The sequence below is a fragment of the Equus przewalskii genome, chromosome 30 (assembly GCF_037783145.1).
Source record: "Equus przewalskii isolate Varuska chromosome 30, EquPr2, whole genome shotgun sequence".
NCBI classification, from domain to species: domain Eukaryota; kingdom Metazoa; phylum Chordata; class Mammalia; order Perissodactyla; family Equidae; genus Equus; species Equus przewalskii.
This window is the reverse complement of record NC_091860.1, coordinates 10396108-10419527: the sequence shown is the minus strand read 5'-3', so window position 1 is coordinate 10419527 and position 23420 is coordinate 10396108. Positions and strand designations below refer to the sequence as shown.

The following is a 23420-nucleotide window of genomic DNA, read 5'->3' as shown; positions in this document are numbered from 1 at the left end:
GAAGGCTCTAGAGTGGCCACGTTGACCCATCTACTCAATGCGACTTTTTTCCCCACCTCCCCTCTGATCTCCTCCTGACTTTTGATAGGAGGCTGTTTTACTCCACATGCTTTGGTGAGGATGTTGCTGGGTGGTGGGGAGGAGGTGTATCTCTCGCTACGAGGGAGATCCTCAGCCCACATTTTTACTTCGGCTGCTCAAATGATAAGTTTAAATAAGGAAAAAGAATCCATAAAAGGAATTCAGGTGGGTACCTTATGCAGACGCAAGAATTTTTTTTATCCTCTTCACTCTTTATGCTCAAAAGATCTACCCCTTAGCACTATGGCTCAGTTCTCTCCTGGTCCTTGTCCCATATCTGCCCTCATCTTAGGAGGGAGTGAGTGCCAGGATGGGGTAAACCCAGCTTCCTCAATAGATATTGTGATATAAAGCCAGTAAACTGGAGGCAAAAACAAATTCATCAAAATTTGCAGGAAGCTCTGTCCTGGTTTTCAGGAATTTACCAATTCAGAAGTCATTTGGCAAGGAGAAACCAATCCCTGGGCACTTTTTTCTGACAGCTACCCTTCCCATGACCTCCAGGTCAATTTTAGAGATGAATTTACCGATAATCATAGAACTGTTGCATGAAGTCAAAAATTCTCTGCCAATAGTTAAGAGGTATTCTGTGATCTGGCCTTTGTTAGTTCAATTCCTAATTTACTTGGACTGAGTTAACCAGTAAAAAGCTTAGTTTTAAGAAAATACCTGGTCTAAATGTTATTATTAAGTTGTACTGAAAATGTGGCTATTTTTCTAGCTTGCTTATATATCTAGCTGTCCTTCCCAACATCTCTCATTAAACAGCTTCCACAGTTGCTTGATGTTTAAAAGCAGACCCCTAGGCAGGGCTTCTGTGTGCTTATCTATTATCAGAGAGAGAGATCTGACTTGACATACCCTTGACTTCTAAATGAACACTGAAATCAGCCTCTCTGGGGTATCTGGCTATTTTCTTCTTCCAAGGGGACTAAACGAAGGTTCTCATAGCCCAGGTCCTGTGGGAGGTCAGCATTCTTCCCTGAATTCAAACCTTGAATCCCTTTTAGAGAAGTGCCGTTGAAGCAGTGCCTTGTGTCCCTGTGGCAGGAGAGAAGCTCATAAACGTTATCTTTTCTCTTTCTCATCTTTTGTCTGAGGAAATCCCACAAATAGCTATATTTCCAAATATGTGAATGGCTCACTATTTATATCTAGTCTTCAGGTGCCATAATTATCATAATACATATCATTAAATATGTCAGATTAAATTTGTGGTGTTACCTAATTTCAATATTACTGTTTATTTGTGTTTAAAACTCCAGGATAATTTCATAGGGAGCCAGGCTGTTCTGTCATTGATCAAAACCAGCTTTCTGGAGAATTATGTTGTGCCTCTGTGATCTTGCCCTGTACCCCATGCTGGAAGTTTAGCTCCCCTCCCAGTGGGTATGCAGCTTCTCATTTCCTCAGCCTTCTGTTCATGATTTATGGATCAGATAGAGGGTGATGTTGGCTCCATCTGGAAAGTGGGTCAGCCAGTCTTTGAGGAGATGCATTGGAGGCCTAGAAATAGTGTTCTGGGTGCAGACTTCATAAGTTTAGAGACTGATAGGAAAGGGGAGAAAGGACTTAACTCTCAGAAAGTGCAAGCAAACTTCAGCCTGAAGTGGACTGCCATCAAAGATAAAGGCTCGGCAGAGTGTGAATAACAACTGTTGTTAACTGTTAACACAGAGATCTAGTTGACAGCAGGCACCGAAACCCCTTCCTCATTTCAAACACCTCCCCCAGAGGCCTGGTGGAGCACTGAAGCTTTCCACAAGTAGATTGTTGGCCTTTGGGCTAAGCCAGTCAGAAAAGTTGACTGTTACTCAGGAGGCGTAACATGCTGGCACCTACTGGAACATTTACACCATTGCTTTGTCAGATGTGTCAGCCCAATAAATTGTAAAGGTGGGGGGGTCCTCTCATAGCTCATGAGCATCATTCATCTGGGGACAATGCCGTAGAAGCAATCAAAATTAATAGTGATTTCTTTTCTCTCCTCTTTTCCTTTTCTTAGCTTCTTTACTTGACCTCTGGAACTTGGATTTACTATAATCCTTTGTTCAATACACTTTCAACATTGGTCAATGCATGATATGGTTTATTTATTAATTATTTTTAAAAAGCACCCATGAATCTACCAGCTAGTACCAAAGCTAGGATGTTGACAATACATCACATCTAGCCCTATGGTCCTTCCGCATCCCATTCTCATACCTGCCCCCACCCAAAGAGCTCAGCCACCTCCCTGAATCGTAATTTCCTTGCTCTCATTTTCATATGTGTGAGTATATCACAGTTTATTCACTTTTTCTCCCATTGATGAGCATACAATACAGGTTTTTCCAGGGTACTCTATTTAAACAGTGATGTTATTAACATTCTTGCACATGGTATACATGTGCTAGAGTTTCTTTTGTGTCTATATCAGTAGTGGAAGTGCTGGATCATACAGTAGGTGAATGTTTGACATTATAAGATAATGCTAATTATTATTATCCATTTACATTTCCACCAGAGGTGCATAAGAGACTTTGTGGATCCACATCTGCTCCATCCTCTCCACATTCAGTACCAATAACTTGGTATTATTGGACATTTTAATTTTTGCCTATCATATAGATTTGCCTTGAATCTCACTGTGTTTTGTTTTGAATTTCCACACTTACTAATGAAGTTGTACATTCTCTTCATATGTTTACTGACATATTTGTTTCTTCTGTTTTGAAATTTCTGTTCTTGTCCTTTACTCATTTTCAATTGAGATATAAGTGCTTTTATACTGATATGTAGGAAGAGCGATTTTTCGAAAACATAAAGATAATTTTTAATCTCAACTTAGGATTCTACTGCCAAATGGAGTTGGCATAAATTATTTTATATGTTAATATCATTCCTACACTAGGAAAATCTCATTTGCATCTAATATACAGAAGGTATTAATGGGCAACATTCTTGACCTTCAGAAAATTACAATACTGAATTCAACAATTTTCAACCATCTCAACCATCATCATCCTGCTTTCTCTGTCCGCTTCCAGTCCACACCACCACCATCTCGTTATCTGACTACTGCAACAGCTTCCTAACTAGTCTCTCTGCTTCTACTCTGGCCATCCTCCTTTCGCCTATATGGCAGCCCAATGATTTTGTCACTCCTGTCAAAATCCTCTCACAACTTCCAATCGCCCTTGTAAAAAAACTGAAACTCATTGCCACAGCACAAAATCCTTATGTGAGTTCATCCTTGTCTTCCCTTTCCCTGGCCTGCAACCACACAGTCGTTTTTGCTCTTTCTGGGACGGACTAGGCTTGATCCTCTTTCAGGGCTTTTACGATCATTATTCTCTGCTGGGAAAGTTGTTCTTTTGGGTTTTTGCACGCATCACTCTTTCACGTCATTCACTTTGATCAGAGGTACTTTCCCTGACCACCAATCTCTCTATATTTTCTTACCCTACACTGTTTTTCCTCATAGTACTTATTATGTCTGAAACTTATGTTGCTATTGTTTTTCGTTTGTTTTCTGTGGTCTCCTCTGTGGAATGTAAGCACCATGATGACAGAAACTTGACCTGTTTACTGCTATTATCACTTTTATCTAGAACAGTGTCTGGCACATAATGAACCTCCAATAAGTGTTTATTTGTTAAATAAAGTAAAATAATAAATAACATAGATGAAGAGGCTACTCAAAACTTCTTCAGTTGTCCACATAGGTATTCACAGATAGCGTTGTCAGCAAATGCAAATCATATCACACAAAATGGGTTCATAACAACCAAGATGATTCTAGATAGAATCAAAGGATGATTCTAGAAATATGTGAATTCTGGAGAACACCTAGAATTTGTAGTTCTTTTTTCTTTGCGACAAACTTTATTGAAATATGTTTTAAATATCACCCATTTCAAGTGTATGATTGAATGATTTTAAGGGTATATTATCAACAACAGTTTCAGAATATTTTCATCCCTCCAGTAAGATCCCTCATGCCCATTTACAGCTGATTCTTGTTTCCATTTCCAGGTCCAGGCAACCACTAATCTACCTTTTGTCTCTATAAATTTTCCTTTTCTGGACATTTCATACAAACACAATAGGTGGTCTCTTGTGTCTAGCTTCTTTTACTTAGCGTAATGTTTTTGAACTCTATCCATGACATAGCATGTGTCAGCAGTTTGTTCATTTCATGACTGAATAGTATTCTATCATATGGCTGTACCACATTGTGTCTATATCTTTGCCAGCTGATGGACCTGTAGGTTGTTTCTAGATTTCGGCTATTAAGAGTAAAACTGCTGTGAACATTCACGTAGCACATTTTGTGTGGACATGGGTTTTCACCGCTCTTGGGTAAATACCTAGGAGTAGAATTGCTAGGTTATATGGTCGTTTATATTGAACTTTTTGAGAAACTGCTAACATGTTTTACATAGTGACTGTGCCACTTTACGTTCCCACCAGAAGTGCACGAAGGCTCTTGTTTTCTCATAACCTCAACAACATTTATTACTGTCCATCTTATTTATTATAGCCCTTCCAGTGGGTATATAATGGTATCCTGTGGTTTTAATTTTCATTTCCCTAAAGACTAATGATGTTGAGCATTTTTTCATACACTTATTAGTCATTTGTATATCTTCTTTGGAGAAATGACTATTCAGAGAGTTGGTAGCTTTTAATGATTTTAAGGGAAGGGAAACATATTTGTGGAAGTTTTCTCAATAGACGGAATTAGCTTCTACAAAGGCAGATAGAACTGGAGTGTACAAGTTACTTATAAAGGAAGAGTGTAGATAGCATAGCTTTGTTAGAATGAAGGGTCTCCAAAAGTAGCGAAGGACTGAGAGGATGGGCAAACAAGTTGCTAAATGGTCTTGAATGCCAGGTTGAGTAATACAGCATGAGAGGAGACTGAATTTTGATGCCTACAATAAGTATTTGAATTAAATATGTATGCACTAGTTTTCTTGTTTGTGAGGACATACCAAGATATATTCCTCAGTCTATTATAGAACTGTAGGAAAGAAACAGATTCCAGTGACCATTTGGTTCATTTGTCTATTGAGGCAGAATTAAATATAACTCATTTCTACTGGATTACGTTTCTACTGGAGATCACAAATTACTCTTCAAAGAAAGAGATTCTCTTCAGTTCTTGGTTAATCCATTTCAATTAAAAAACAACCTCGATATTCAGAAAAGCTTTCTTATTACTTTCTTGAATTTTAACCAAATTTTTTTTACTCTAAAATATCTGATTTGAAACATAAAAACAAACAGTTGAAACAGCTAATTTTCATCACATTTGGTACTCATGATACTGCAGATTCTTGAAAATTGTTTCTCTTTTTGGTCTTCTGCTCTCTAGTCTGCTTTTTCTATGCAATATATAAGAACCTGTCATTTCTATAAAGTGCTCATGAAGAACCCATTCCTCACCAGATACTATGGTAAGTGATGGCCAGGTGCAACTGAAGTCAGCCCATTACTGAGGACCATTCATTGATACCATGAACAAAAGGAGCTGAAAGTTGCTTGTGCCAAAACTTCTCCTGCGTCTGAATAGGGAGCTGTTTGTAAGGACCAGGCAAAATTTTCCCTGAAACTGATCATTCCAAAGGGTACATCAAAATGACAAGTAGAAATGATTTATATGTGCCACAGGATCCAGGCTTCTGCAGTAGACTTACTTAAATGCTGGTACCAAAAGCAATCAAAAGAAGACATTTTTAAATAAACTTCAATAACCACCTCACAGATACGGATGTTCTCTCTTCCCTTTCCTTGGGGACAATTCAGACTTATAGCTAATTTGTCACTGAGCACTTGATGTCTGTCAGAGGAGGAGAAGAAGAAAGAGGAGGAAGAGGCAGAGAGATCAACTGACCAGATATTAGATAGGAAATCTTAAAGTAAATTTCTTTACCTCCATTTGTTTTTTTAGGGATAGCAGTGGTCTGGAGGAAATTTTTTTTTTTTAATTAGGCATAGATAACATTACTCAAAATAAAATCACAGATCTGCAAAACTCTTGTACTTAGATGCATACTTAGGTTTGTCATTTTCTTAGCCTGAAGATATTTCCATTGGAACATGTGCAGTGATTTTCTTCTTTCACTATGTTTTGTTGGAATATATTTCTGTGTTAATGTTTCTTGGCTTTATTTTTCCATACAGTCCTGACATTAAGATGATATCTGAAATTTCAACATCAACATTATTGAATTAATTTCCCTCAAGTTTTTTAAAATAGCAAAAATTTTACAAGTAACTTAGTATTATTCTAAACTTGTTCTTTATGACTTCTTTTGGATTTACAGGTTTCTGTTCTTCATCAATGAGGAATTGTCACTAATTAGTGTCTCCTATGTGTGGCAGGCATGGTTCTGGGCACTTGGAGTTCCCAACTTTCAAAAGCTCTTGTGTTAAGATAGCGAGCCAAGCCCCAAACTGATGATAAAGTAAACTCCCGTTATGCCCCAGGTAATATGCTGATGAAAACAACATTATGAACTATAACAACATATGGATACATATGGCGTGAGATGCTTCCCTCCAGCAAGGGAAGCAGACGAGATTGAGCAAAGACGAAATAATCGGTTTCCCAGTTCTTCTTATCCACAAAATCCTCTTTTCAATAAGTTTTATTTCAAATTTTCTGTTTTTACTTCCTAATGATAAAGGAAGCCAATCCTTGTATTGAATGGAGTTGGGCTTTCAATAATTTGGTGTGATTTTTTGTAAATACCATATGGGTCCTTTAATGTGTGGCTAAATGTCAGGTTAATCATTGGAAAGTCGTTTAGGGAAATACTTTACACATTCAGGATTTTCCTACATTAATGCCATTTCCTGGTGTTTTATTCCCTTGTGGTCAGGAAGTTCTTCAGGTGTCACGGTTTATAGAACCATTTTGTGTGCATGGGGGCAGGGAGGGTTAGGGGAAACTAGCAATTTGGGTCAAAGCCCATGTGACTCTGTGGAAGATACTGTGTTTAGTAGTACTCAAAAAAGTGCACTTCATTAGGAATGAAAACAGCACAAGTCATGACTTTACAGTGAAAAGCAGAGGCGATGACTCTGGAAAGAGAAGTAGTGTTGTTAGAAGTGATGCTGACAGGGAGTAAGAGTTTTAAGGGTAAAATGGAGGCAGTTGAGAATAAACTGTTAAGTAAAAAACATAAACATCTTGGGTAAGCTTTCTAAGTTGGAAATAGAAAACCAGAGTTTTTTTTCTTAGCAGATTTCAGGCATCTTTTCATCCATTAATGTTGACTTTCTCTTTTTTTTCATGGAAAAGTGAAAGCATATGGAGGTGCCAGATTACAGCAGTGAAAAGCACAGTGCAGAGTAGTGGTTCTCAAAGCGTGGTCCCTGGACCAGCAGTGTCACCTGGAAATTTGTTAGGAATGCAAATTCTCAGGTCCTATTCCAGACCTACTTAGTCAGCAATTTTAGGGGTAAGGCCACTAATTTATGCTTTGACAAAAACCCTCCAGGTGAACCTAATGAGTATCAACATTTGAGAACCACTGGTATAGTGATTAAGAGGATGACATCGGGATCCCGATGACTGTATTATTTTAGGCAATTCATTTTTTGTTTTGTTTCTCATCTGTAAAATGGTGATAGTACCAAACTCTCAGTGTGGTAATGAAAACTTAATGAGCTAAAGTGTGTAAAATCCTTAGAACTGTGCCTGGCCACTGTTATATAAATGTTTAGATGATGATGATGATGATGATGATGATGATGATAATAATGCTCTTTATAGGTGTTATTTTAATTTTTTTTTTCACAGGCTACATTTCACAATTTATAGCAAGGCTTTGTGTTTACCAGGAGATCTTCTCTCCTAATATCTTAGGGTTATTTTCCATGGCTCAAGGCAGTATTTCTCAGCATGTGCTCCATGGATCATTTGCATCAAAATCACCTGTGGTGCTTATTAAAATGCAGATTCTCAAGTTCCACCCAGACTCACAGTGATGATCAGAATTCTCTAGTGATACTCCTGCATCCAGAAATTTCAAAACCGCTGCTCTTGGATAACAAAGACTATGATCTTCATTTTGCGAATGGGTACATGAAGCACAAGGATAGCATATGCTTAGGGAAATCCAGAATCTCAGAAAGACCAGGAATAAGAACTGGATTTATGAGCTTGTGTTTTGTCGACAAACTATGCTATCTCTTTGTAGTTTTATTTACTTTATCAGGAATTTGACTGGGGTTGTGCCACTTTATTTTCTGAGATCTAGCATTATTTAGTCTAAAAACATTTACCTCGTAAATCTAGAACTATCAAGAATGACGAGTTCCTGGAAAATATACCTGGACCATTATCCATCACTCAGCTGCAATTGTCCCAGTTGTGGATGTATCTAATACATCACTCTGATGTTACAGATGAAGCAAAAGGGCTGTGAAAGGTTGAGGAAATTGTCAAAAGTCACATGACTAGATAATGGCAGAGCCTAGAGTACAGCTGGGTCTCCCAAATACCAATCTGGTGTCCTTGCAACATATCCCACTGTCCTAATCCTTGCTGATTTAAATGATTTAAGGCAGCTCTTACAATTTTTAAATAACTCTTTTTATACTGCTCACGTAAAATCTGATCTCAGCATTTCTTCTTTTTTTTGAGGAAGATTGGCTCTGAGCTAACCACTGCCAATCCTCCTCATTTTTACTGAGGAAGACTGGCCCTGAGCTAACATCCGTGCCCATCTTCCTCTACTTTGTATGTGGGACTCCTGCCACATCACGGCTTGACAAGTAGTGTGTAGGTCCATACCCGAGATCTGAACTGGCTAACCCCGGGCCGCTGAAGCAGAACGTGCGAACTCAACTGCTGTGTCACTGGGCCAGCCCCAGCTTTGACTCATTTAATTTTTTTTTACTTCAAGATATGCTAACATCATATTTTTCTTTTTATAATAGTGATAAATCAATCATATAACGACAACTAATAACTCATAATTCCATTACATATTGCTTTTTCATCAGTGCATATTCAACGGTTCTAAAGTAATTAGACTGACTTTTCAGGCTGTGATGAAAAAGTTTGGGGCCTTTTCACACATGGCCTACAGGTCGTGTATACATTCTTTTATTACAGGTAAGCTCCTACACAGTGGCAAAATGCTTTTAGACAACTTAGTTCCCAATTTTGAGGCCACACAGGCATATCTGTCCACCTCTACAAATTCCACTCATGTAACTGGTGGCGGGTGGGGGGGTGCTATTCATGTCAGGATCACTTGATTATTTTATAAAATAATTTTCCTTTTGTCTTAATTGTTTGTCCTTTTCCTATTATATATGAACTTCAGCTTATTTCAGTTATCTTCTTCTATTCTGTCCTGCTAAGAAGGGAATATTTGTAGTCTTAGTGCACTCATATACTACTCTCTCTACCTAAGGTAATTGCTTTCCATCCTACCCTTAGCTAGTTCACTACTACCTACTACCTAGTTAACTACTCCTTATTCTTTAGGTCTCAGCTCAGTTGGTACCTCCTCATAGAAGTCTTTCTTTCCTTTATCTCTTTACAGAAGAAGCCCCCTACCCCATACCCTACTCTATCACTTTACAGTGTTTATTTCTTCATGGCACTTACTACAATGTGCAATTTTTGAAATTTGTTTGCTTTTTTATTATCTCTCTCTCCTCATTTGACTACAAGGTCCATGTGTCTATGCTGCAGAGGATGTGTCTATTTTGCTCTGGTACCAAGCACAATGCCTGGTGTGTAGTAGAGGCTCAATTAACATTTGTTGAATGGATGATGTGTCTTTGTGAGTTGGTGTGGAATTTTGCAGTCTGCTTCCAGGAGTATGAGTATGTGTCAAATCTTGGTCTTTTATAAAAACCTATTTTGGATTATCTCCTTCATTGATGGGCACTAACATAGACATAGGGTTTTCTGCCTATTCAGTTACCTTGACTCTAGATCTATTAAATGGGCCAGGCCTCCTACAGCATTTGGACCATGGTGCCTTATCTTGAGTGGATCTAGGATATCTAGAGCATTCTAGATCACAATGCACTATCTTCTAGAGCTTGCATTCTGTAGTAGTCTCCAGCCTCAGGTAGTTATTGAACACTTGAAATGTGGCTAATGCAAAGTGCCACATGCCGTGAGTGTAAAAATATGCATTGGATTTTGAAGATTTAGTATAAACAAGGTAAAATATGTCATTAATAATATTTATATTGTTTACTTATTTAAATAATATTTGGGGCTAAATAAAATATATTATTAAAATTAATATCACTTTTTAAACGTGCTACTGGAACATTTACGATTATACCTCTGGATCACATTTGTGCCTCACGTTATATTTCTATTGGACAGTGCTGCTCTAGACCCAAGTAGTTCACCCAGTTGTTTGGCTGAAGGCAATCCACTGAAGGGAATGCTAAAATTGCTAAAATCTCATAGGCTGCTCCTTCTTGTTAGATGAAAGGTGAAGGGCTGGCACTCCCAGAGCGTGGTTCAGGTGCCATTTCAGTACTCCGTCAATGTTAAATCATGAAGTTCAGATGAGCTTGTGTCCCAAGACAGAAACTTTACATGTTTTGCTAGTGGTCATATGTTTTGCTTAAAACAATTCTGGGACAAGATCTCAGGCCTTTCAGTTTTGCTGAGTCATTGAATTACTTACAGAAGGACCTACTAATAAAATTATATCTTCCTTTTTAAGCATCATAATAGAAAATTTTATAGCATTGTTAATAAGTTGTGTAGGTTTTCTACAAACATCAATTAATGAGGAAATTACACTTCAGTCATTAGATGATTAAAGAGTTGGGACATTATATTGTATACTCTGATAAATTAAACAAACAGAAACTGCTATTTTTGCCACATATATTATAGTAGAGCATTAAACTGGGATGACCTTTATTTAGCAAAGGAGCATACTCTGCAAAATAAAATTTAAAGAAATTTTAGCAGCATTTGAATGTGAACATGAAATCTACTTGTAAATAGGAATCTAATAATCATTCTTTGCATAGATATAAAAACTCATTTGGAGACCACGCACTGCAGTTTGGAAAACTGGTTGCTATGTTTTATTCCAAAAGCCTTAATCACTGATGTATCAGGCAAACTTCTCTTCTAAGTGAGGAGATGGATTTTTAAATAATTAGCTTCATCATCATGATCTTCTGGTTCATTCATTCACTTAGCAAATATTTAGTGAGAACCTACTGTGTGTCAGGCATTTCTGTGTGCTCTAGGTGCTCAAGATAGTACAGTGACGAATGCAGGAAGTTTTTGCTCTTTGGAGCTTACATTACAATGTTTAGGTATTTTCTCAATGGGGAGAATGAAATGAAATGGTAAAGTAAATCTAAGCAGTGCTATCTTAGAATGTCATGAATGACATCTTTGTAAGTTGGGAATTGAAATGAATTTGGGGTTTTCTCTTTGTGATTTTCTCGGCGAATTTGAAACTGGAGATGCATATGGAAAGTGGACGTGTATAAAGCACTATAGATCCAGTACTAATTAGTGTTTTCAGAATGTTAGAAGACACTCTTAAAGCTTCAAATAAAACAATTAGACTGTGTTAAGGGATTTCCCAATAATTTGGGGCACCTTGGCATACTTATTCAGCTCTTCTTTCTTCTGCTGGGATATCCCAAACTCTAGTTAACCAGGTGTCTTAGTTCTTATACCCATTAATTCTAGGAACTTCCAGTCAGAATGACTTCCTTTCTCCCTCAGACTCACTCATTCTCCTTCTCTCACATTTCGAGTCCTGCTCTTTGCACATGTTTTCTCCCTTCCGCATATCCATTTGCATACACTTTCACAGGTTCCCATTCATCCTGGCCCTCTTTCAAGCAGAGGTTCCTTAAATATGGCATTTTTTCTTAAAGCTCAGACGGTAGATGTCTCCATTACTCCCTTATAGCTAAGACCTCGGCAAGTAGCTTTTAATCATTTCTTTAACCGACAACAAGGAGGAGGATTTGATAATTTGCCTAAAATGAGCAGATGCTCAGGAGGACACGTCTCCATCCTACGTCCCTCCCCTCTGATTTAAGTCAGAAACGAAAACTCCTTTCTCACTCTTTTCCAGGCAAAAGAAAAGGCTGCTTTAACTAAGCATGGAAGACGCCAACACCCTCCTCCTCAGTACGTCCAAGTTTCCTTCGCTCTGAGCCACAAACGCTCTGCTTCTCCCCTCATTCCCGCCCACCCCACCTCCACCCCGTCAGGTTTCCGAGTCATCAGGGAACGCGAGTGGGTGAAAGGACTCGTCTCTGCTGCATCCCGCGCCACCGCCTGCTCCTGCGCCTCCTCCGTGCTGCCTCGGGTTCAGCACTGGACAGCTCCCGCCCCAGCCCAACAAATGGCAGTCGGCTGATTGACAGAGAAGCCGACCAAACAGGGAACTCGATGACTTGAAGCAGCCCTACAAGGGTTTGGTTGCGGCCAACTGCCTCTTTAAACCGGCTTTCCTCCTGAGAGCAAGGAGAGGCAGGAGTGTGGTTTGTGGCCAAACCTAAAGGTTCCAATTAACTAGCTGCCTGGCCCTCCCGAATCCAGAGAGACAAACGTCTTAAAAGAAATCTTCGCTCTTTGGGACTCCCTCCTGCCCTGGCGGTGCGGGACTGTGCGCGCGCGCTCCGCGCCTCGGGGAGAAGCGAACGAGGAGGAGCCAGAGCCGGGAGGCGGGAACGACCTGCCACGGGTGAGATGATGGAGCAGCGTCTTCAGCGGCCGCGGCGGCAGCAGCAGCAGCAGCTCTTGAACACACCTCAATGAGAGCGGCGGTGGAAGCTGCTGAGCAGAAAGACGTAAGCAGGCTAACTATAGCCGCCGGGAGCGAGAGGGGATGTAACCTGTTCGGCTCAAGGCTGTGAGGTGCGTAATCTCGAGCCGACCCATTGTGGAACGGGTGCAGCCAGCGTTGCCACAGGTGATTCGATTTCCTGTGACGGTGGCTTAGCCAGCCGGGCCAATTTCGAAACATTCTTATTTTAAAGTCCTTTTGGACTGGGTGCCATCCGGAGAAAGGGAAGACTCCTAGTAAAAGTCTTAGTATTGACAAACTGACGACTGAAATTTAAAAAGTGATTCCTCCCGTTACCTCCTCTCCTCTCCGCGAGGCAGATGGGAGCCATGGCTTATCCGTTACTCTTCTGCCTCCTGCTCGCTCACCTGGGTTTGGGAGCTGTTGGCTCCAGCCGCGACCCTCCGGGACGTCCGGATTTCCCTCGAGAGAGGACCCTGAGGGCGAAGCAGCACGCCCAGCAGCCGGCTCGAGCCTCTGCCTCGGACCCCTCGGCTCCCTGGAGCCGCTCCACCGACGGCACCATCTTGGCGCAGAAACTCGCCGAGGAGGTGCCCATGGACGTGGCCTCCTACCTCTACACCGGGGACTCCCACCAGCTGAAGCGAGCCAACTGCTCCGGCCGCTACGAGTTGGCGGGCCTGCCGGGGAAGTCGCCAGCTCTAGCCAGCTCCCATCCCTCCTTGCACGGGGCGCTGGACACGCTGACACACGCCACCAACTTCCTCAACATGATGCTGCAGAGCAATAAGTCCCGGGAGCAGAACTTGCAGGACGACCTGGAGTGGTACCAGGCACTGGTGCGGAGCCTCCTGGAGGGCGAGCCCAGTATCTCCCGGGCGGCCATCACCTTCAGCACCGAGTCGCTGTCCGCGCCGGCCCCGCAGGTCTTCCTCCAGGCCACGCGCGAGGAGAGTCGCATCCTGCTCCAGGACCTGTCCTCCTCGGCACACCACCTGGCCAACGCCACGCTGGAGACCGAGTGGTTCCATGGTCTCCGGCGCAAGTGGAGGACCCACTTACACCGCCGCGGCTCAAATCAGGGGCCCCGGGGCCTGGGCCATAGCTGGAGGCGCAGAGACGGGCTTGGCGGGGACAAGAGCCATGTCAAGTGGTCTCCGCCTTACCTGGAGTGCGAGAATGGGAGTTACAAGCCCGGGTGGTTGGTCACTCTCTCCGCTGCTTTCTACGGTTTGCAGCCTAACCTGGTCCCGGAATTCAGGTAGGGAGGGAAAAAAGGCAAGAGCAAAGCCTTCCTTCCGGTTTCGCGGGTGGGTGCGCGCATGGGGGAGGAACACTTGGCTGTGACACTTATACCTCCCACCCTCACAACAGAGACCCAGGCTGAGGGACACACCAGGCGGGCGCATGTGCTTAGGGACCAGAGGCGCCCAACGTTTGTCAGCTTCAGGCGCTCAGGGAAAGCCGTTTTCTCAGACCAGGTTCCCTGCAAGGGGCATGCGATGGGGGAGAAGTTGATAAAGCTGAGAGAAACCTCTGATGCCCAACGCTTCTCTTCAACCCTCGAGAGAGCAGGGAGGGGACTTCCCTATCAGGGGTGATGCGACAGAACCCGGCAAGCTCAGGGTGTGCCTGCCTGCTGCAGAGTGGTGAGCATCGGATGAGAGGAGAAAAGGGAGCGGAGGAGGACAGAGTTCCTCGTTCCTGCCTCTGCCTGCTTCCTAAGTGTGTAGCTTTGGGCATCAGTCTGTTATTAGTCAGTTACCAGAGCGAGTAATTAAAACAGTGCAATCCCCTCGGCAGTTCTGTCCCTTCAGCAGTGAGTCAGTCTCAGCAGCATAGCTGTCCCCAGCGTCCAGACTTCACAATTTAGTCATTGTGCTCCTCTACCCATCTCCCTCCACCCCCCAACACCCCCTCCTTGGTCCCCTCTTTCTCCTGTTCTGTCAGGTGTACCTAAGGGTTCCCCAGCTCCTCCCCTACTCACACATTTTATAAACGAACCTGCTTGAGTGATCTGAGGCAGAGAGGGATTAGCTCCGACTGAATTCACTCAGGGAGCTCGGAGGAAACTTAGTAACTTCTGTATTTCCTGTCTCAAGGTGTAGCACTTGTGGGAAGATGAGAATTTGCAAATTAGCAGGTGGTAACTCCTGCCCTGGGCAGTGCCTGATCTTTGAGGTGAGGAACTTCTAGAAGTAGCCCTTAAGAGTGGATATGAGGAAGGAACAGAAAGAGAAGAGACCCCAAAGGGGGCTTGAGAGAGGGCCACACATTGACTTTGATCCTCCTCAATTCCCAGCATGGAAGGCTCTGGAAAGAAGGGCTTGGAGGTTGAGGTTGCTTCTGTACTTTTCAGGAACCTGGTGAAAACTTGTGTGTGTGTATTAATTATCTGTTTGGCACAACAAGGACAGGATGCCCACCTGGTGAAAGATACCAGGCCGAGTACTGTGTGGGCAAATGGGGGGAGTCAGAAAGCTTGTTTCTCTTGGCACTGTCATTTACTGCCAAATGACCTCGAGCAAGGTGCATAACCTCTCTGGGCCTCAGCTACTTACCTATCAAGTGAGGGAGTTGAACTAGATGGTCTCCAGGGAGCCATCCAGTTATAAAATTCTGTAGGTTTTAATGCTGGCAACACTTGAGAAGGCAGAAATGAAAAACAACCCCCTTTCTCTGGTTCTGTATGACCATATTAAACGTGTGTGTGTGTGTGTGTTTCTATCTCTTTTAAAGATCTTGTAAACCAGAGTAACTCTTTCCTACTTTCAGGATAATCTCCTTCCCTCCCGATTCCTGCAGGCTCATTAGTAAGGGCTGAGCCCAGCTCTGAGTCTTTGCATGTTGTTTGCTCAGATGAAGAAAGATCAGCAGATGCCCGTCCCTGCCAGCAAATTGTCTGTGGATTTCAGATTAAACTTTTCAGGGAGTCTCAGGTCCCAGGATTGATCTATTTATCCATCCATCCATCTAACATTTATTTTATGTCAGGCTCTGTGCTAACTGCTTTGCAAGCATTATCTTGATTAATCCTCAAAACAACCCTATGAGTTAGGTTTTATTATTTTCCAGAAAAGGAACCTGAAGCACAGAGAGGGTAAGCTTCTTGCCTAAGATCACACAGTGGTTAAGTAGTAGAGCCAGGATTTGAGCTCATTTCATACTTTTAACCACTGTGCTGAATTCTTACAAAGGTGTTCTAGGAGTGCTGCATGTAATGTAGCTGCTGCATAAAAATATATGTATTTTCAAGGCTCAGACATGGGACTGAGGATGAGAACCATTCATTTTCAGAATTATTTCTCTTAAGACTCAGAAAGCATAGGTCACCTAAATGAACTCAGTGCCTTCTGCCAGGCAAGATGAAAAGGCTGAGGACACAAAGGGTCTGAGGTTGTGAGGGCTCACATGCCCCCTACCTATTTTTTGGACTGCATTCAGAAAATAGTTTGTTTCCTCTGGCTGAGTCTCTTCAAGTGCTTTCATAGTCATGGATGGTGTTCTTTAGCCAAGGCACGAAGCCAGGCCGTTTAGTGTCTGGCTCTCTACAAAAGCTGGCTCGTCCTGGGAGCATGCATGAAGAGCAGAATAAGTGCTCTCCTGTGAGTGCTTCTGTCCCATGTCCTATGCCCCTCAAATGCTGAATTGAGGATTCACACAGATGTTAATTATGGAAACTGGAAGAAATCTTAAAGAGATCAGATGGTTCCTCCTGTTGTTTCATAGACAAAGAAACAGAAATGGAAAGGTGAAGTGGCTTGTCCAATATCCACATATCAAGTTTGTAGTAACAACAGAAATAGGATCCAGGCCTTCTGCGTCTGGTTTATACTGTGCTTGATATGTATATACCTAACCTATTTCTGTGGCTCTCTGCACCTCTGCACACAATGTATGGTGGGGGACATGGTTTAGGCTTTATCATCTTTAAGGACAAAAAAATTAGCCCATAGAACATAGCAGTTCATTTTTTGAAAAAGATTACATTATTTCACACATTTGAGATAATATTTAAGTGGACCTTTCCTGCCTCTTCCTACTTATAAAAGGCAAAGGTTTTTTGTCGTTGACGTTTTATCATCTAAGATGTACAGCCTAAAATTCTATACTATAGGCGAGTAATATTGTATGGGTCCGGTAACAGGGTAAACCTCGAACGAATTTTTGGGAAACCCTGTTTAGGAGCTCTAATCATGATTTTAAATATGTTTTGAACCTGTAGAGTGTTATTTGCAGAAAGTCTTATCTGTAATGAAAAATCCATTGACAATGATTTCTTTATGGAAGAGAAAAGGAGGAAAAACTTTGTAGTTAAAATTTTCATTTAAGATCAGTTAGTATTTCCCCCGGTCTTGCTTATAAGATTCATGCATTTAAATTATATGTTATTTTTAGAGAATATAAGTCCAAAACATGAAATTCAAAAGTAATATGGAAAACATGGTCAACTACTGTATTGTATTAATGTTTATCACTGTAAAACACCTCTCAGAATAAGTCTTATTCCCCTCTGTTTCTGAATGATACAAATATCTTAAATTTTCAAGCCTAGCACAACACTCACATGGGGAGAGAAGTTTATTGCTCATTTCTTTCTTTTCAAAAAATGGCCTTAGTTGCTCTAACTCAATGTCTCTCTTTTTTTTTTTTTCTGGGAAAGATTTGCCCTAAGCTAACATCTGTTGCCAATCTTCCCCTCTCCTTTTTTCCTCACTTCCAGAAGCTTCCGTACATAGTCGTATATCCTACTAAGTCCTTCTGGTTCTTCCATGTGAGCTGCCACCACAGCATGGCTTATGATGGACGAGTGCTGTAGTTCTGTGCCCAGGAACTGAACCTGGGCCGCTGAAGTGGAGCACGCCGAACTTTAACCACTAGGCCATCAGGGCTGGCCCTCGAGTCATTTTTTATAGTCCTATAGTATAAAAATTTTAGTTCTCATCTTCCATCCTACCAAAAAAAGCAAGAGTAATAATTTAAGATATCCCCTAAGTTATTTTTATCATATTACGTTTGTGATGTCTTTGTAGAGTTTTCCTTAAAGTTAAGTCCTTTGGTTTCGCATAGTAATTTTTCTTTGTGGAATTTAAAGTACTATGAAGTTGGATCCCATTTCGCTGAAATCATAGATACCTTCCTGGTGGTACTTGGAACCGTTCAATGCCTAGGATGGATATAAGGTATTCAAGTGTTTGTTTAATTTAGATTAAAGTGAAGGAAACTTTGGGAATTAATTCTTTCTTGATGAGCTGAAAGCGACATCGGGATTCATTTGGTTCCTTTCATCTTCTCATCTTACATTGGAGGAAGCAAGACTCAAAGGGCTAAAGGAATTTGCTAGAATGGCATAGCTCTCTTGTAGTAGGTTCACCTACTATTTGTCAGATGCTTATATATACCACTGCATTGAATTCTTAGTATTTGTAGGTATTTACAACTTCAGGAAAGTTGAGCAGCATGCCAAAGGTAACAAAGGTAGTAAATCAGGGACCCCAAACCTAACTGAGATCTATCCAGTTATGAGGCTTGTATTGTCTTTCTACTACGCTATGCTGCTGTCTCTTGATTACCAATTTTGTTTTCACCCTATTCGAAAATATAACATGGTATTGGCTTGAAATAATTAATATAGTTAGCCAAATAAGTTATATACACTTATTCTTTTTAGGCCAATCACACAATCAAGTATGTTGTGTAGTGAGAAAAGTATTAAACTTGAATCAGAACTTTGCCTCAAGTCCCAGTTTTTCTCTGTCTGGCTGTATTACCTGTTTGGAAATCAGTTTCTGCACAATTAAAATGTGGTCATGGACTAGATGATATCCAAATACCTTTATAACTCTTTGTTCTATGAGTTCTTAAGTGGCCTATCCAAATGATCAACAAGTAAGCTTTGGAAACAGGGCTGATACACATAAATGCAGTACCTTGTGGAAATGACATTGATGGGGGAGTAACATGCAGAGGAAGAGGAAACCAAGTAAATGTTAGACCTGGTGTTTGGTAAAAAAGGCAATAGGGCAATGAAGGAAAGATCACAATGGTGTGGAAAGCCCTTTTTGGAAACTAACGCAATGAAACTTGGTGTTACAGATGCACTGACTCCTGAGGGGTCACTTCACTCTCTCTCCTTCACACACATATACCCACCCATCCCTATCAAAGATTCTGGCACAGACCTCTGCTTTCAACAAAAGAGGACAATTCACATAGTATAAGAGAAATGACCACCTTACTCTAGGCCAAACATATCCTATGTCTCTCTTGTGGGCACTGGTAGTGGTGAAGAGGTTACCTATAGGAGCAGCACAGAGATGTTTACCTGGGTTATAGATCAAAGGGTTTTTAGATGAACTTCTGCTATTGAGGCTTTTGAGTCTCAATTACTTCATCTGTAAACTGTGAATAGTAAAGTGTACCTCCTTTGAGATTGTGAAAAGGCTAAATGCAGCACTGTCATCATACAGGAAGTTCAGGAAATATTTTATATTGTAGCTGCTGTCTTCCCGAATACTGTCCTGAGCTGAATATAAGCTTTCTTCATTTAGCTGTATTAAAGTCATGACATTTATAGTAATTTATAATTTATATAATGGTTTAGTTTCATTCTTAATTATTGTGAAGCCTTGTAATGATGGTGGATCATGGTGGAAATACTGGCCTTGGTGACAGCAGATGTTGGCACCAGCCTGGATCGCATCTTTGATTTATGATATTACTGAGGGCAGCAATTCCTTTCTAATCCTCAGTTTCCTCATCTGTAAATTGAGGGGGCTGGACTAGGTGACCTGTAGGGTTCCTTAGAACCCTAGAAGTCTATGATTATACACATAATTAAATGTGTCACTTTAATATTTGAAGTTTTATTTGATTATAATCCTGAAATAAGTTAATGTATGCTCATTTAAATGCTGATCATGTTCATATATGTTCAGTATTTCACTCTATCATGGTCATTTATTCACAGACTATTTAGAGAAAGCCCTCTTAATGTACATTGAGTTAAATCTATATACTAATGGAAATGAGAACTCCATTTCAAAATAAGAAAAAGCGTGATCTGAGTTTCCAGATCTTGAAAGATCCCCTGAAATTCACTTAAAGTCAACAAGAAACTGTTTCACAGATTTCTAAACCAAGGGCCTCAATATACCTGCCTAATTTCCCTCAAGATAATCAATGTTTAGGCATTCTGGAGCTCGTTACTTATTATTCTTTAAAGACAACTCATCTTCAATTTGCCTTGGTAGTTGGCTTTAAAATTTCAAAAAGAGCTATTTCTTGTGGTACAGCAGTGGCACAGCATTATCTTACCATTTTCTAGAATATCCATTCAGAAGCAGAAATGGGGTTTCAAAGACTGCTAAATAAATTACAAGAGGATATGCCTACCTTTTGGAGATGGAACTGGTGCTCTTAGTAGGCTGATTTCACAGCCTCAACTGCTGGTCCATTCTTTAGGGTTTTAAGGCTACCCTTTTCCACCATGCACTGTGTTTATGATTATATTGTAATATACTGGGATGCCAAGAAGTATATTGTTGATGTTATTTTGCACTTGGCTGGTACAGAAGCAATAGGGCCTGTTTGTTTTCTCTCTTCAGTTTTGGATTGGTGTTCACAGGGTTATTTAAGCAGAATTACTAAAACAGTACATTGGGATTTTGATAACTTTGGCAGCTTGATGGCCACTAGGTGCAAATAGGCAGTTCACTGGTACTGAGGCTATGCATGGGAAAGTTTGCAGCCAACAGTGTTTTTAAGTTCTTGTCCAGACAGCTATGGCATATGCACTGGTGGGGGGGCAGGGGGTTTGCTGGTCTTTTAATCTTATTTGCTTTTCAGATTTTAGTAAAAAACCATTTCTATGTGTAATTTCCATTTTGGCTAGGCATTTACTCATCCAACAAGTCTTCCTATAGGAAAAACTTGACCTATAAAAATACTTAGGTGAACAGGCTATGAAATACTTCTTCAGTTTAGGAAAGGATTAATTCTCTTGACTTTAAGTCTTTCTCAGACCCCCCTCCCTGCCTCCTCTTTTCTACAATGCCAAACCTAATAGAGGAACCATGACTGACTTTCTTTTTTATACCAAAGGATATTATAGTGCTGCAAAGGAATCACAGAATACATCTAGCTTTGTTACCTTCATTATAGGTAGAATGTATAGGCAACACAGATTAACTTAAATGTGATCTGACCCCAAGATCATTTTCCTCAAAAATCCTGTTACCTTTCTATTAAAGAAGGCAGTCTTTCTCACACAACTAATAGTTCTTATTAACTGAGATCCAGTTAATTTATATTCATTATAATATCTGTTGTAACTTTCCCCGTTTAAAAAGTATATCTAGACCAAGACAATGTAGGATTTAAAAAAGTCCTGTCCAGTTAGCCAAATCCCCAGTGAACCTATAACTTAAAAGGAACCTTAGAATTATATGAGATTTTGGTTTACTTCTTTAACCTAGTTTTCTCACCATTTCTGTGTTTTGTCCAATGTGTATGCCTTGCTACATTATTATGAAAGGAGTTTTATAGAATAACTTGACACATAGCTTTTACCTGAGAAAGAGGAAAAGGTATTATAGTATAGAATAATGTATTTTATCAATCCTAAAATGCACCTTTTCCACGTTTTGATGTCTCTCAAATTGAGATGTGTCTTATGATTGAGGGCATGTCATTTTCCATTAGGCATACATTTTCTTTTGGTGGAATGCAATGTAATAGTGCATCTTATAATTAATGGCATCTTATATTTGATGAACTATATTAGGAAATGGGAAAGTAAATTCCAAGATCTCTACAACTATAAAGATCTATTATCATCTATAAGTTATTAAGATGTAGCAAAATATGCATACATGGAAACATAAAATCTGGACCTTATTGCTGTATACAAATTAGATTGCTATCTCTCTTCATAATAATTTTGTTAAAAAGACAAGCTATACTGTGGCTGGCCCCGTGGCCGAGTGGTTAAGTTCTCGAGCACTCCGCTGCAGGCGGCCCAGTGTTTCGTTGGTTCGAATCCTGGGCGCGGACATGGCACTGCTCATCAAACCACGCTGAGTCAGCGTCCCACATGCCACAACTAGAAGGACCCACAACGAAGAATATACAACTATGTACTGGGGAGCTTTGGGGAGAAAAAGGAAAAATATAAAATCTTGAAAAAAAGACAAGCCATACTAAAACATGTAATCACATTTTCTTTTTAATATATATGAAATATACAAAATATTAGGCCAGAAGCTATGGAAACTTTTATATTCAGAATAGGTGAGGTAAGGATTATCAAAATATTTCCCACAGCATCTGGCAAAGCATTTCACTCACACTGGGAAAATGCCTAGGAGGGTGAGAATAAACGACCACATATGGACTAAAAATAGGAGGGAATATTTCTCTTTCTAAACTGCTTAAAGGTTTCAGAGTGGAATAAAAACTTCGTGGTGTAGCCATGTAACTAGTTTTGGTTAATGAGATTTAAATGAAATTGTGGAAGTGAGTGTGTTTTCTTTCTCTTTTCTAGTCAGCTGCCTGGGATGGAATGAAGAGTCTGATTCTCCCCTTATTTGATGCCTCAGACCACTGTGTAGAGCAAGGTTTATCAACCTCAGCACTACTGACGTTTGGGCCAGATAACCCTTTGTGAGGGGGCTATCTTGTTCAATGCAAGATGCTGAGAAGCACCCTTGGCTTCTATCCACTAGATGCCAGTAGCAACCTCTCTACCTAGTGTGACCACCAAAAATGTCTACAAACATTGCAAATATCCCCTGGGGGGTAAAAATGCCTCTGGTTGTCAGGTGCTAGTGTAGATGGAACACATATAAATATGCTATTCTGGGGCTATCCTTACTTCAAGGGTTCTATATGTACATGTGTGTATGTATATATGTGTGTGTATGAGTTTGTCAGATACATTTCTATTTATTTATTTATTTGTTTGTCTGGAACATAAGATCGTTGCATACATAGAACCTGACATGAGAACTGTCCAAAATTTTGATGGATCAATGGAATATTAATTTACATTTATATGTCATCAAGACTCAAAAAGAACATCTGGCCAACTTATTTGCAGAATCTGTTGCTAAGCATAGTTTTACTACTTATATATATATTTATTTATTTTTAATTTTAATTTTAATTTTGTTTTTTAAAGATTTTATTTTTTCCTTTTTCTCCCCAAAGCCCCCCGGTACATAGTTGTATATTCTTCGTTGTGGGTCCTTCTAGTTGTGGCATGTGGGATGCTGCCTCAGTGTGGTTTGATGAGCAGTGCCATGTCCGCGCCCAGGATTTGAACCAACGAAACACTGGGCCGCCCGCAGCGGAGCGCGCGAACTTAACCACTCGGCCACGGGGCCAGCCCCACTACTTACATAGTTAAATGTTATATGTTTATGGGTTTCCCATTAAGGATGCATTTTAAAAAGAAAATATGTATATGTGTGTACATGGATGTCTAGGGGGACAGAGCGTGGACAGGGGGAAAAAGTAGGGAGTAGACAGGGGTGGGGACAGGGAACAAATGCAGATGAATGAGAAACA

General features: G+C 40.6%; 1 protein-coding gene and 1 long non-coding RNA gene across 3 annotated transcripts in view; one reads left to right on the top strand and one right to left on the bottom strand.

Annotated features, from left to right (window-relative positions):
- Positions 1-23420, top strand: part of GPR158 (G protein-coupled receptor 158) — a 404908-nt gene that overhangs the window by 41441 nt on the left and 340047 nt on the right. The window contains exon 2 of one of the 2 annotated variants that reach the window (XM_070601533.1): positions 12174-14112. In XM_070601533.1, the coding sequence (XP_070457634.1) occupies positions 13211-14112 (902 nt within the window). In that variant the 5' untranslated portion in view covers positions 12174-13210. Of the gene's footprint in view, positions 1-12161; positions 14113-23420 lie in introns of those variants that run through there. The other variant, XM_008522783.2, reaches the window with a different exon arrangement.
- Positions 3694-23420, bottom strand: part of LOC103552650 (uncharacterized) — a 36037-nt gene continuing 16310 nt past the window's right edge. Inside the window, exon 4 of the long non-coding RNA XR_545293.2 lies at positions 3694-6272. This is a non-coding gene — a long non-coding RNA (uncharacterized lncRNA). The remainder of the gene's footprint in view (positions 6273-23420) is intronic.